The sequence below is a fragment of the Hypanus sabinus genome, chromosome 4 (assembly GCF_030144855.1).
Source record: "Hypanus sabinus isolate sHypSab1 chromosome 4, sHypSab1.hap1, whole genome shotgun sequence".
Classification (NCBI taxonomy): domain Eukaryota; kingdom Metazoa; phylum Chordata; class Chondrichthyes; order Myliobatiformes; family Dasyatidae; genus Hypanus; species Hypanus sabinus.
This window is the reverse complement of record NC_082709.1, coordinates 60,046,152-60,061,325: the sequence shown is the minus strand read 5'-3', so window position 1 is coordinate 60,061,325 and position 15,174 is coordinate 60,046,152. Positions and strand designations below refer to the sequence as shown.

The window sequence follows — 15,174 nt, the reverse complement described above, 5'->3', positions numbered from 1 at the left end:
TTTGATTTGTGTTTGTTTTCCCCTATCACACTGGTTCCCATCCCCCTGCCAAATTAGTTTAAACCCTCACGAACAGCTCTATTAAACCTGCCTACTAGGATGTTGGACCCCTTTGGATTCAGGTGTAACCCGTCCTTTTTGTACTGGTCGTACCTTCCCCAGAAGAGGACCCAATGATCCAGGTATCTGAAGCCCTGCCCCCCCCCACACCTGTCTCTCAGCCACGCATTAATATGTTTGTGTCATTCTCTCAGCAGTAGAGATACCGCAGAGTGTTTAATCTTTTCAGCTTGGTTCATGCCCCTTTCATAACTGCTGATCAGATGGTACCTATGCAAGGGTCATCTCACTGAGTGGCAGCCACTTCCCCTGGACTCAACTCAGGCAATTGCTTTGTACTCAGAGCGGTCAGGTTGCAGTAAACTGGTGGAATGGCACAACCAGATGCACCCAAATGATCCATCGCTCGATCCTGCCCTTGCCTTGCCTCTGACTTCCCCGCGATGGAAACCTGGCACACTGCTTTAACTCCAGGTGCAGGAATGCTCTCCCACTCTCTGTCCATTTCCATCCCTTCATGAACACTTCGGGACAAGGCGTCCAATCAATGTTCCGGCTCCCTGGCCAGTACTTCAGGTTGAAATCAAAGGCAGACAATGCTGTCAACCTGTGTCATCCAATTTTGCTGATGTTGGGATATAGGTCAATGGATTACTGTTCATCCTCACCTTAAACTTGGTGTCATATAGATAGAAACTTAACATTCACCACAGCCCCATTCAGTGCCGGAAACTCCAATTTGTGCAAGGGGTAGTTTCGCTCGGAGGGTGACAGACTCCAGCTGATAGAAGTGACAAGTCTGAGCTTGTGCTGTGATCCTGATACAGAATGTCCCCAAGCCCTCTCTGATGGTGTCTGTAGGCAATACATATGGCAATGGGGGGTCTGCAGAACCCAACACAGGCGTTTTCGTCAACAGCTCATTCAGCAGCTTAAAGGTCTCTTCATAGTTTACATTCCATCTTGCTCCAAAGGGCTGAGATAATCTTTACCATCTTCTCCTTTCGTCCTCCTCCCTTTCATCCCCAAGGAAGGATAACCATACAGAAGCTGATTCAAAAGGTGACTCACTTTAGAGTAGTCCTTCATGAACCACCAATAGTACCCACAGAATCCAAGGAACAAGCATAGGGCACTCACACTCTTGGGCCTTGGCCATATGGTCCCCATCTTTATCTGTGATGGATCCATAGTTACTCCATCCTATGCCCAACATAGTTAACAGACATCTTGCAGAACTGGCACTTGTCCAGTGATAGTTTTAACCCTTCAGCTTTCAGGCGACCTAACACCTTCATTAGCCTCACCTACTGCTTTTTCAGGGTGGACCCAAACACTATGAGATCATCCAGTTACACCAGCACCTCAAGCAAATTCATATCCCCAACAGTTTCCTCCAAGACATCCTGGAAAGTAGCCGGCACTCCTGATATGTCCTGTGGCATCTTTTCAAGCTGAAAGAATCCAGGTAGACATATAAATGCAGTCTTCCCCTTGTCAGCTTCACTCGTGGGTATCTGGTAATACCCACTCCTCAGGTCCAGCACACTGAACCACTTTGCTCCACTCAGACAGGCCAGTGCATCCTTAATCCTCGGAATAGTGTACTGGATCAGGGACTGTGTGCTGGTTCAGAGTCTGATAGTCAACACATATTTGTACCTTCCCATTCTTCTTCCTCACCACCACTATGGGGACACATGGGGACTCCTGGACTCAGTGATAATCCCACCTTCCTTCAGTTTCCCCAGATACTGCCGAACTTCCTCCACTTTGGCAGGTACCGAGGAGTTTCCGCCATCATTCAGATGGTATGGCAAGTACTCTTGGAACAACCTTCAATCAAACTCATCGGTAAAAAAGGCCTCTTCGAACTTCAACATCTGCTCTGACAATCTCCTGTTCCAACCTCCAGGTATCAAGGAGTCACCAAAAATGCATGACTTATCTGTCAACTTTCCCTTTCCAGGAGATAGTTTCTCTCCCACTTGTCACACAGGAAAACTATAAATCTAGAAATTACAGTCACCAGAAAAAGATGTGCCATCAGCATTCTCCGCCTGAGGGCGACCTCCCACCCCAAGGTGTTCCTGACAATTACTGTCATCCTGTTCACCTGTACAACCGACGGCTTCTGCCGTTCGAGCCAGTACCCCAGGAGGTAAGCGTGACTCCTCTTCATGGTCTTCCAGAGCATCTACTAAAAGGGCCTCAGCATCAGGCATTCCAAGAAGTTTGGGGTTGCCGGTCACTCTAGGTACTTCCCCAGGCCGTAACGTGATGGGTTTGGACTGAGTGTACCAAACAGTTCCTTGTTTGTGCTCATCATCCAGCCAAGGATGGGTGCACACTTGCTCAAAAGCAGCTCTGAACACAGGGTGAATGGACAAGGTGTTTAGAAAGCTCTCTCCAACTTTCTACTTGCAGGCTCCCTCTAGCCTCCTCATGATAGGAGTATTTGTTTCTACAAGAGTTGAAGCTTCACTCTTCTTGACTGGGTCTGGACAAACCATGTATCAAGGACCTCAGCAACTCCCACATCTGCTTCTGAACACTCCAGCATCTATGAGTAGTCATCAGTACTAAGGCCGCAGAGCTCTAGCGCACTGAGTGGCGTCAATGGTAAATATGTCAAATACTGGTTGTAGAACGATCTGAGCAGCAGAGTAACCTGAGAACCTGTGTCAAGTATGGCTCTGGTATAAATACCCCTGATCCATTGGGATATGCTGGAGATTGTCCCCAATAAGCCTTCAGGAATAGGGTTTTTCAACTTTAGTGTTTTCCTTAATAAGCTAATTGGAGCAAGTTCCGTTCCCCCCCAAGACGCCAGGCTGTTTCCTCAATGGGTATCCCTGAAGTTTCCTGACTTCCCTTTCTGCTTAAGTGACCGTGGGATCACTTTCCAAAGGTTTTCCCATTCTTCACACTCCCACCTAAAGTGTCCTTCCACACTACAGTTGATCAGACAATACCAGCTGGTCCCTTTTTCAAGGAACCCCGTTCAACAGCAGCCCTCTGCTTAGTGTGTTCTATCAATGGGTCCAGTTGCCTGTCGGCTTTGTCACGCTGGGTGGCAGCACCCACCAATAACAACCTGGACACCTCAGCTCCAAAATCTGCCACGAGCTCCTGTAACACCACCGGGGTCACTTCAGCAATGAAGGTTTCTACCGAGGACTATATCCTGCTGAAGGAGGCCTCCTGCTCCTCCATTGCATTTTCCTCCTCTCTTAATTCTCTGATCAGCTCGACAACTGAGGGAGGAGGACACGACTTATGAGGCCTTCAGAGGCTGGAAATGATCATATCCTGTGATTGTGCGCCTTTTGCTGATTGATCCATCTTTAACTGATTCACCTCAGCCTTTTGGATGGCACCCCCACCCCTACACCGCAAGCAACTCAGCTGTCTTTCTAACCAAAAAATGTAGGCAGAAAGTTTCTCCCCCTTTTCCTGAAACGTGTTCCTAAACCGTGTCAAAAGCTCCATTGGGCTTCCCTTCGTGGTAAAAACATTTTCTAGTGTTTTCATGTAGCCCACGGAAGAAGCCAAAGGGTTCTCTGTCTTTAAGGGTGTCAGACTCTCTACCAGTCACTGTGTTTTTGCATTATCAGAGCACTGTCACACATCCAGCATTTGAGACATCTGCTCTGCCCAAGTCTCATATTCCTCCTCCTCCTCGGCCTGGGGTGGGTGGGCTGTTATTCCCAAGAACATTCTCAACTTACGACAACTGGGACTCTCTGCCGGTGCACTTGGCTGTTTATTTGCCAGGGATGTAAGGCCTGATACCAATTCAGGATTTTCATCCCTCACTGGAAGACTCATTAGACTTTCCACATCAGACCACTCCTTCCCCTCACTCCGAAGAAACAAGAGTGACTTGTCACTTAAAGTCTCCGTGAAATTCAGCTTCCAGTTCGGCACCCTCGCCTGCACTCCTCTCTTCTCAGGAAGTAGGGACAGCCCCAATAGTACCAGGCAGATCCACCACCGTTACATCAGCGCTAATCTAAACTACAATTAAATCTTTGCCCACCATTTTGTCTAGCCTCCACTCCATGATCAAAACTGGTCCTATTGTTTTAATGGTACTTAAAATCCTAAGCAACAATTCATCTGGGCTAAGAATATCCACTCCACTTAATACACAAGCATTAGCTACAGATAATCTCTTTGACTCGCACCAATGCTCAGTCCCTGCAGTGTCCATAACCACGTATCTTAAACACCTTACCAGACAGTAGTTTAACACAAAATACAAACCCACTTGATTAATGCTCAGGGCAATCACATAGCATCCAACAAACTCAATCCCAGATGAGCCTCCACACTGAAACCCCCTTTCTCCTGGGCATCTCAGGAAGTAGCTCATTAGCTCTCACTGGCAGTCTCCCAACTCAGTGCTGAGAAGCCCACCTTTCACCAGCCCTGTATGTCTAGAGTATACACACCCTGGTCCCACCAAATTTGTGAGATTAGGATGTCTCGCCCACCCAAGCCCTGGTTTGTCCAAATGTTGAGTGATTTGTACAGCTCATTGCAGGAAAAAACTGACTGCACACAGCATATAATTAAAAGGAGTATATTTATGAATGTTAACTTAACTAAAGGGTTAGTAGAGGAAAGAAAAAAAAATTAAAAAGGGCTGGTTATGATTAAACAGTCAAATGTACACTGATTAGAGCTCAAATTTTCCAACAGTCATATTCACCGATCCCCAGTAGACTCCCGCTCCTTGGCTCCATCGAATCACAGTTCCCTCCAGAGCAAATCCTACAATCAGTTTTCTCCAGCATCTTCTCTCTTCATCTCCCGCCAAACAAAGACCAAGACTTCATGTCAGGCAAGAAAAAAAATTCCCCCAGCCTTCTCTCCTGATTGAATGTCCGCATTCCTAAGCACCCTTTATCTCTAACAATAACCCAAACACTGTTAGCAGTGAAACCTTTACCAGGGTGTTACAAAAGGTAAATGGTTTTCTGAGGTTTTACTGTCCAGTGTTGAATTCAGTGGAAATTTTAAATTTGAAAGGAATTACAGCTGACTTCATCTCCATCAAGACACATTATAAAAACAACATTTTTTTCCTGAAGAAAAGGAGTAAAAGTAGAAGTGGGCCTTTCATTAAGGTCATGGTTAATCATTTACCACAGCATTGTTTTCCTTTATTATCTCTAGGTTCCTTGATTTTCATAAAATCCAAAAATGTGTTGCTCTCTTCCTGTAGTATGCAGTAAACCTCCACAGTTGGATAGGATGCATCTCCAATGACCTTCTTGCAGAGTTTGCATGTTCTCCTTGTGACCATCTGGATTATTTCCAGGTGCTCTGATTTTCCTCATATTCCAAAGGCAGGCTGAGTAGTGGATTAATTAGTCTCTTTAATTCATCTATTTATGTAAGTGTGTGGTAAAATCTTGAGGGATTTGAGGCAAATTTTTGGAAGAACTGTGATTAGTGTGGATGGGATTAACCCTGATTTGGTAGGCTGAATAATCTATTTCCATATTGTGTAATCTTTACTCTAGGTTTCCAAATATTCACATCCACCAGGCAAAGAAATTTCTTTCCTATTCTTGGTGCTGAAGGGCCAATGCTATTTCAGACATGCCATCAGGAGAGGTTTCATCCCTAGGTATTTCTATTACTCTCCATCAAAATTACTGTTTCAAAGGAATCTTCTCTTATTTTTCTATAGAAAGTATGAGACCTGCTTGCATACTCTTTCTTTGGACAGTTCCGTCCTAGGAATCAATCTTGTAAATATTACCTGCATCCCTTCTACTGAAAATATGTCCTTCCCTAAGTAGAAAGATCCAACCTGTACATCTTTTTCCAGTTGTGTTTCATGAACATGTTTATAATTGCAGTCAGACATCCTTGCTCTTGTATTCAATTCATCTTGCAATAAAGGCCACTATAATATTTGCCTTAATTTATTGCTGTACCTCTATGTGTTGGCGTGTGGCCAAGTGGTTAAGGCGTTCGTCTAGTTATCTGAAGGTCACTAGTTCGAGCCTTGGCTGAGGCGGCATGTGTGTCCTTGAGCAAGGCACTTAACCGCACATTGCTCTGCGACGACACCAGTGCCAAGCTGTATGGGTCCTAATGCCCTTCCCTTGGACAACATCGGTGGTGTGGAGAAGGGTGACTTGCAGCTTGGGCAACTGCTGGTCTTCCATAAAAAACAACTTTGCCCAGGCTTGCGCCCTGGAAACTTTCCAAGGTGCAAATCCATGGTCTATTGAGACTAACGGAGGCCTACCTACCTACCTGTATGTCAACAATGAGTCCTCATGTATGAGGACACTTGGATTCTCCAAAAAAGAACAATATAATAAATAAATAAAATGTAATCCTTTTCCGCTACCAGAGTGGATGACTTCACATTTCGCATTGCCTGTATCCCTTGAGGTCTTTCTAACTCTTTCTCATAACTCACACTGCTAATCATCTTTGTATCATTAGTAAAATTGGATGTATTACACTTTACTTCCTCTTCCAAATTATTGATGCAGAACTTGAACATTTGAGGCTATAGTGACAATTTCTGTAACACTTCAATTGTTATAGTTTCCCAAACCTGTATGTTAACCAAGCCGTAGTCTTTGCCAGTACATTACCCTTAATATCATGTTCTCTAATTCTGTTTAATAAGCTTTGCCTGGCACCTTCTTGAAGATAATGATCATTCTATCCAAGGAAGGATGTTAAAGTATTAGAAGTGGCTCAGATCCACTTTTCTACATCAATAGGTGGACAGATCAGGTTAAACTTGCATCTGCTGCAATTCTGAAGAGCGGGGAAACCTGATTGAAACTTGCAAGTTCTTGGGGAATCTTGACAGAGTGGATATGAAGAAGGTGTTTATTCTTCAAAGAGAGGTTAAAACTTGGTCACTGTTGAAAAGAAATGGTCACTCATTTAAGGGAGAGAGGAGGTAAAATTTATGCTCTGAGATTTGAGTTTTAGAAACTCTCCTTCCGAGGGCTCAGAAGGAAAGTTTTGGAGTTTGATTTTAGGTTGATTGATTCTTGATAAGCAAGGGGGTGAAAAGTTACCTAGAGCTGATGTTTCAGTTGGATCACATGATTAATTAAATGGCAGAGCAGGTCTGAGGAGTTCTGTAGCCTATCCCTGCTCTCAATCTGTACAGATTCAATTAAATGATAAGCTGCATAGAATGTTTAACAATTTTTTATTTTGTAACAGTGCAAAGAAGAAACCTGAAAGAATACAATACAGTCGGATGAAGCAAGCACAAAAACGGAAATTAATGTAAGTGCTCTTGTTCAAAGACATTAACAATCAAGGAGATTCAACCACTACCTGTACATTTCAGAAAAGTTTTGGTTAAATTCTTCAGAGAGAATATTAAATCTTCTAAAGATTTGTGTTGAATTACATAAAATTAACGGCATTTATAAAACACTTGTAACTTAATTAAGGCAGTAATTGTGAAGGATAATCACTTTCATGAAAGTTCACTGTTTGTGGACTGAACATTATAAAATACTGTTCGCCAAAAGTGGGAAAAAAAGTTCACTGCCAATTTGATCCTAACAAGATTATCTAATAAATGTATAATAAATGACCAAATAATGAAACACATTTTCAGTTGTTCATTTACTTCTCATCCGTCCCATTTCACTTAAGTATCTCTCCTGAACCAGTCTTCCAAATGGGACCCTGATTCCCAGTGCCAGTTTGACAGCTTCAATTCCTCTGACTTGGACAAGCATTGAAGTTTACTTGTGCAAGTTTAAAAAGTGGAAAATATAAATGATTAAAAATTTAAATCGTTAAAAGTTCAAAGTAAATTTATTATTAAAGTGCATATATGTTACCTTACACTACCTTGTGATTTATTTTCTTGCATCCATTTACAGGAAAAGAGAATTACAGTAGAATTTTGCCAAAAAAAACATAAACATAAAAACAAACAACCAAAGAACAACAGAAAACAAATTGTGCCAATAAAAATAATAGTGAGAACATGAGTCATAAAGAGTCCTTGAAAGTGAGTCTGTAAGGAGAGTTGTGAATGAAGTTACCTATGCTAGTTCATGAGCCTGGTGCTTGCAGGGTCATATCGTCTTAAACTTGTGGTGTAGGACCAAAGGCTTCTCTACCTCCTGCCTGATGATAATAGCAAGAAGAGGACATAGCCTGGATGGTGAATCTTTGGTGCTTTCTTGTGGCAGCATTCCCTGTAAATGTACTTAATGGTGGAGAGGGTTTTGTCTGTGAAAGACTGTGCTGTATCCGCTACTTTCTGAACCTAGGCATTGGTGTTTTCATTCCAATTATTGACCAGTGTTGGAACTGACTTTGTCTATAGATTTGAATGGCAACACTGTGTTTGATGCCATTCAAATGAATCAATGAAATTAGTTTGGTTTGACCTGCTGCTTGCTCAGCAGGAATGCTTTTTAACCTGATGAGTCTTTTTGCAGTGTTTTGGCTCAAAGCTGTTTATTCCTCTCCGTAGATGCTGCCTGTCCTGTTGAGTTTCGCATACACAGCATTTTGTGTGTGGCTCTCGGGATTTTCAACATCTGCAGAATCTCTTGTGTTTATGCTTTTCAAGCCTGAGAATTGCAAGGCTTGTAGAAGATTCCAGTGGTTTACTGTAGAGCATCAGAGGTGGTGGTAATCAGGAGCAACATGCTGCTTACCATTTGAACTGATCCAAAGTTCCAAGTTCAAAGTAAATTTATTATCAAAGGACATATATGTCACCATTTACCACCAGTGTTGAATAAGACAATGTTTCATTCCCAGGTCACATTCCCCTATGTAAATCTAGTCATTACAGTAGTCATCTGCCAATCCACCTCGTTTTTTTCATAATGTATTATTAAAATGTATTTAGCAATGCTTCTGCTATCTGTTGTTCTGATTCTTTAAAAATATGGGAAATCTGGAAAAGTTCTATTCTTTTTCAGTTTGGTAATATATAGGTTCCTTTAAGGTTGGCATAGCTGGGGGAGGTAGTGGGGATAAGCTCCCACTACATATCAAATGCTCCCAATGGCAAGCATCTCAAATAGCCTCTGACATCTAATTCCAGCTGTATTACTCATGGGGAAGGATTTGACAGTAAACCCCAAAGGAAAATCCAGAGCTGGAGTCCCTAAGATAAGTTCTATGCTGAGTTCAACGCAGACTGGCAACTCCTGCTGGTGCCAGACTGTATTGGTCTTTGCTGTTCCTTTGGATTTATCAGCTGTGTGGAGAATGGGAGTCTTCTGCACAGGCAACTGTTTACTCTCCATGTCACACTGCCCTAGCGTATGTATCACCTAGACAGCTAGGACGCAATATCCATGGCCGACTGCAACCAAAAGAGGGTCTCAGTATGTAATATATCCTCCTGTTTGTGTATTCATTGTGTTAATCATTCCATCATCCAATGTCATGCCAACCTCTTGCTCTAAAATAAACATTGAAGTGAAATGAATTTGGCCATACAGAGGTACAGCATGAAAATTGGATGTTTGTCCACGGAGTTCATGCTGAATTTTTACCAATTGGACATTAATCACACGTTCACATTAACTTACTCCCTGATTCTACCATGCTGCCTCACAATAGACCTATTTTTAGTGGCTAATTAGCCAACTTCCCCGCACATCTCTAGGATGTTAAGGGAAACCAGACCACTTGGAGAAAACTCACATTGACTTAGGGAGAACATGCAAACTCCGCACAGATATCACTCGAGGCCAGGAGTGAATCCAGGTTTCTGGCATTGCGAGACAGAGACTCTACAAGCTGCACAACTGATTTAAATTCTCTGCCATCTCCCAAGTGTCCTGTATATCTGTTTATTGCCCACTCATCCCTACCATTTTGCCTTTTTATAACCTCTTAAAATATGTTGCAACCGTGTATTAAATCACTAGACTATTTAATATCATACCTTCTTGCATTTCTCTTTCAATTGTTTGTAATATACATAAATGATCTGGATGATGGGGTGGTAAATTGGATTAGTAAGTATGCCGATGATACTAAGGTAGGAGATGTTGTGGATAATGAGGTGGATTTTCAAAGCTTGCAGGGAGATTTATGCCGGTTAGAAGAATGGGCTGAACGTTGGCAGATGGAGCTTAATGCTGAGAAGTGTGAGGTTCTACATTTCTACAATAATCCAAATAGAACATACAGAGTAAATGGTAGGGCATTGAGGAATGCAGAGGAACAGAGAGATCTAGGAATAACTGTGCATAGTTCCCTGAAAGTGGAGTCTCATGTAGATAGGGTGGTGAAGAGGGCTTTTGGAACGCTGGCCTTTATAAATCAAAGCATTGAGTACAGAAGTTGGGATGTAATGCTAAAGTTGTACAAGGCATTGGTAAGGCCAAATTTGGAATATTGTGTGCAGTTCTGGTCACCGAATTATAGGAAAGATATCAATAAATTAGAGAGAGTGCAGAGACGATTTACGAGGGTGTTACCTGGGTTTCAGCAATTAAGTTACAGAGAAAGGTTGAACAAGTTAGCTCTCTATTCATTGGAGCGTAGAAGGTTGAGGGGGGGATTTGATCGAGGTATTTAAAATTTTGAGAGGGATAGATAGAGTTGACGTGAACAGGCTGTTTCCATTGAGAGTAGGGGAGATTCAAACTAGAGGACATGATTTGAGAGTTAGGGGGCATACACGAGGGGGTATTTCTTTACTCAAAGAGTGATAGCTGTGTGGAATGAGCTTCCTATAGAAGTAGTAGAGGCCAGTTCAGTTGTGTCATTTAAGGTAAAATTGGATAGGTATATGGACAGGAAAGGAGTGGAGGGTTATGGGCTGAGTGTGGGTAGGTGGGACTAGGTGAGATTAAGAGTTCAGCACGGACTAGGAGGGCCAAGATGGCCTGTTTCCGTGCTGTGATTGTTATATGGTTATATGATTATAATATTTTTATTAATATTATATAAATTGTATGGATATAAATACGAAGTTCATAAGGATACAAGTAATATAAATTACATTACATTTAAATCACAGTAATATGATCACAGTATCCCATATTCCAAATCAATCATGTAGAAAAAAAGATAGAATTATGAAATGAAATAAAGTAGAGTGATTGTATTTTATTTAAAAAAATCTACCCCCACTACCATAATGAGCTGGTTGGTGAAAAAAAGAGAGAAAAAATACCTTACCATATAATATTATAATAATGATGGCTCAGAACCATACTTTAATAACAGTTCAAAGATTATGAAAATAACATTAGAAAATCATGTTTAGAATCAGAAATTGAACAGCGGATCTTCTCTAGATCAAGGCACAACATAACTTCAGATTGCCATTGAACATGAGTGGGCAGGGCAGCCTCCTTCCACTTGAGCAAGATCGCCCTCCTGGCCATAAGAGACATAAAGGCCAATACCTGCAAATTAGATGGCTTCAGTTTTGTAATACTATCCTCAACAATACCAAACATGGCAGTTAAGGGAATGGGGTTAAAACTAACATTGAAAAGTACAGAAAAAGTTTGAAATACATCTTTCCAAAATTTTTCAAGGCTCAGACATGTCCAAAACATATGAATTAGTGTGGCCACTCCATTAGTACATTTCTCCCTCTCAAGTCCCATTTTTCTAATTGCTTTTTTAAACCGTCTTTAATGGACCTATCTTTTAAAGAATGGGATAGATTAGGTATTAAACGATTTCAGGATTTGATGGAGGGAATTTTTCTTCTTTTGTGCAACTTTCAATGAAATTTAACCTTTCCAATATTCACTTTTTTCGATATTTACAGATTAGAGATTTTTTAAGATCCCAACTACATACATTTCCTACTAGCACAGATAAGAACATAATAGATACAATTTTTAATCTGAAACCCTTTGACAACAGTTCAATATCTCACATTTACGGTCTGCTGTTGGGACTGTAAAAGGCCTATTTAGTTAAGATTAAAGGAGACTGGGAAAAGGCTTTACAGATTCTCATATCTGAAGAGAACTGGAAGACTAATTTAAAATTGATTAATTCTTTATCATTATGTGCTCTTCATTCTTTATTACAATTCAAAGTGGTACATAGAGTTCAAATGTCTAAAGACAAGCTGTCTCGTTTCTACGCAGTTATTTCCCCCTACCTTCTTGCATTTCTAAATGTGCCTTTGACTTCTTTCTTAACTCCAACTTATTCTCTCTTGTAATGCAGTGCACCATGGTCTACTTGATGCACATACCTTTCCTTCCCCTCATTTGTTCCCTTGTATCCTTATTCTTCAATTGAATACTGCAAGCAATTAGTTTATTCTTTCCTGACAACAAAACATACTTCCCTGAATTACTTCACATATCTGGTCTGGTTCATTTTCTATACTAGATCCAGCATCAAATCCTGCCTTGTGGGCCTTTTTATTATGATGGGTTAGAAATACTTCAGGGTATTACACCTTGGCTTTCATGAGTCTTCAGCCGTTACAATTGTATTGACTGTTTTCATTCCCGAGGTTGTTTGACCGCTATGATTAATTGAATCTGAATAAATGCCTTCATTAATTAATAGTGCTCCATCACATTCTCTTCAACTGAGCTGCTGATTTACAGTAATTGTGACCATTATCCTTGTGTTGTTAAGCCATTTCTCAATCCAGCTGGTGACATCCAACAATTTAGCTTTCTTCTTCAGTAGGTAATTTTAAGGTGTATCCATGGTCTTTATTTTAATTGTTCACTGAGTTATATTCTGAAAATGCCAGCTTTAGCTCTGGGTCTGAGTAAAGAGGTTTAGTGTGTAAATTCACGCTGGAGATTTGCGCATACAGATTATACTGCCATATCAATACATTTCTGAGCATTGCTAAAGGCAGTATCATTCTGTTGAGATGTTCAGCTGAAACCCTGTGATTCAAGGATGAAAGTATCACCCGATGTTTGGATAAAGAGCTGTGCCTTGACAACATTTATGCTTAAGTCAATAACACCAACAGATTTGTTTAGTCATTATTTTTATTATTGAATTCATTTTGACTCCGGTGTGCAAATTATTTGCCCTACTTTGTGCATTATACTGTAAACCAAAAGTATAATATTGAATAATTCCTAAAGATATGAAAAGTGCTGTATCAATGCAAATCTTTCCATATTTTTCTGCACAAATAAATCAAGTGATTTATTTTTTCAGTCATTTTTCTGATTTTGAGATTAATTTAAAAACAGAAATCTTTTTGTTGAGCAGTTTCCTGTCCATTGAGATTACACAGGCAGGTTTCCTATTTGGTTCTTTTAATAGTTTTGGGTATCAGGTCCTGATTAAATTGTGCTATCTGATATCTGAGCTGTTGCCTAAATTATTCCATTAACTGTTATCATAACACAAGTGTTTGTAACAGAAATTGGCAACATCCTGTGTAACCAATGGCTGCAGAATATCTTAATGGAATTCTGGTGCTTGTGTAGGTACCTTTTCAAGGTTCTGCAGACTGTGCCCCAATAACAAGGGGAAAAAGATGGGACATTTGGATTTTCTCAACTTGCTCCCAGGTTGTCATCCATTTTGTGTGCTGGATCTTCAGTTTTCTGAGAAACTGGCTTTGGGTTCCTGCAGGGCAGTTGTTGACTCAAGAATTTCCTCTGCTTTACTGCTTCCTGGATCATTAACTGAGCACTCTCAGTTACACATGTTAATGGAACTAGACATTACGTAATGAGTTCATTGTACTTTTGTCTGCCTGGTGCTGATTGTGCTGGCTGGCATCAGTTGAAATAGCTGATAATATATACATTAGTGCAGATCTGCTGCCAGTAGACTGCAAGTTAATAATGACCAATTTGAGTCACTCAAAACCATTATTTTTACTTTTTCACTAATATACTGATGCTATACAAATATATAACATCACATTTATTTGGACAGTCACATTGTACATAAACTTGCATGGAAGGTTTTATTTGTCAAAAGTGGTATTGACTGCCAGCTGATTAAACATATATTGTGACCTGAGGATAACAGAATAGCTGGTGGACAGAATTACAGAAATGGTTATTATCATTATAGAATCATTGAAAATTCATGGAACAAGGGGGACTGTGATGTTGACAGAGAGCTATGTAGTCTAATCCCATCCTCCAGCCCTTGTTCTATAGATCTCCAGGTCACAGCACATCTGGACACGTTTTGGATCCGAGCTGGGTTGCTACCGCTACCATACCTCTAGGCAACAAGTTCCAGACCCCACTTACCTGCTAGGTGAAAAACTGATTTCTCATTTTACCATGAATTCTTTTATCAACAGCTTTAATTAAAGAAATATCTTCCAGTTTTAGGTTGAAATATCTGGCTTGTGGTTGGGGGTGGCTGGTGAGGAATTATGGTGACCATTCTAAAAATTCCCTTTGATCTAGATTCTAACACTGCACTTTTATATTCTAGAGAGGAAGAAGTGGCCAGGTTCAGAGTTACCATTGAGAACCCTGCTTTTAAGGCAAACCCTCTGGCAGCAGTCAGTGAACATCTTCAAAAGAAAATACGGCAAGAAGATGAAATCTGAAGATCAGAAATGCTTGTCTTTTGCCAGTGGGCATTTAAGTGATCAGGACACCATGGAATAATTCATAAGCTGACTGTGTTTGTCAGGTCTTGTTTAAAAATATTGTTGCTGAATGGTAATATTTCAGACTTTATTTTTCTCAGTGCCCATGTTTTCTTAGACAAACAAAAAGTAAGACAAGTGGTAGTATGTGCAATGCAAGAACTTTTATTTTAGTATGTTAGAAAATGTTTTGTACATATAATTATAATACACATAATAAAGGTTGGTTGAAAACCAACACTCTTTATTTGATTTCCAATTTTTAGTTAACCTGATTCTTTTTGCATATGCTCATGATTTTCATTGTGGTACTCCTGAAAATTTGCAGTGGTTGATTATTTTTCTTTGAACTTGTCCAATAAATAAAATCTGCCCATAAATTGAGCATTAATATATAACTTTGGCTATTTTGTTAAGTGCCACTAGGTAATTTAAACACTGCAGTACTTGGAAATTCTATTTCAAGATCCCAAGTGTCTCAATTTCTTTTAAGGTTTGCATCCAGAATCATGTCTGGAACTGAGTTAACGAAAGTTAGAATGTTAATG

General features: G+C 40.5%; 1 protein-coding gene across 1 annotated transcript in view; it reads left to right on the top strand.

Moving 5' to 3' along the window:
• slx9 (SLX9 ribosome biogenesis factor) overlaps window positions 1-14,866 on the top strand; it is a 147,849-nt gene extending 132,983 nt beyond the window's left edge. Inside the window, exons 5-6 of the mRNA XM_059967202.1 lie at window positions 7,279-7,344; window positions 14,467-14,866. Of these exons, the coding sequence (XP_059823185.1) occupies window positions 7,279-7,344; window positions 14,467-14,584 (184 nt within the window). The 3' untranslated portion in view covers window positions 14,585-14,866. The remainder of the gene's footprint in view (window positions 1-7,278; window positions 7,345-14,466) is intronic.
• Window positions 14,867-15,174: the final 308 nt, after the last annotated feature.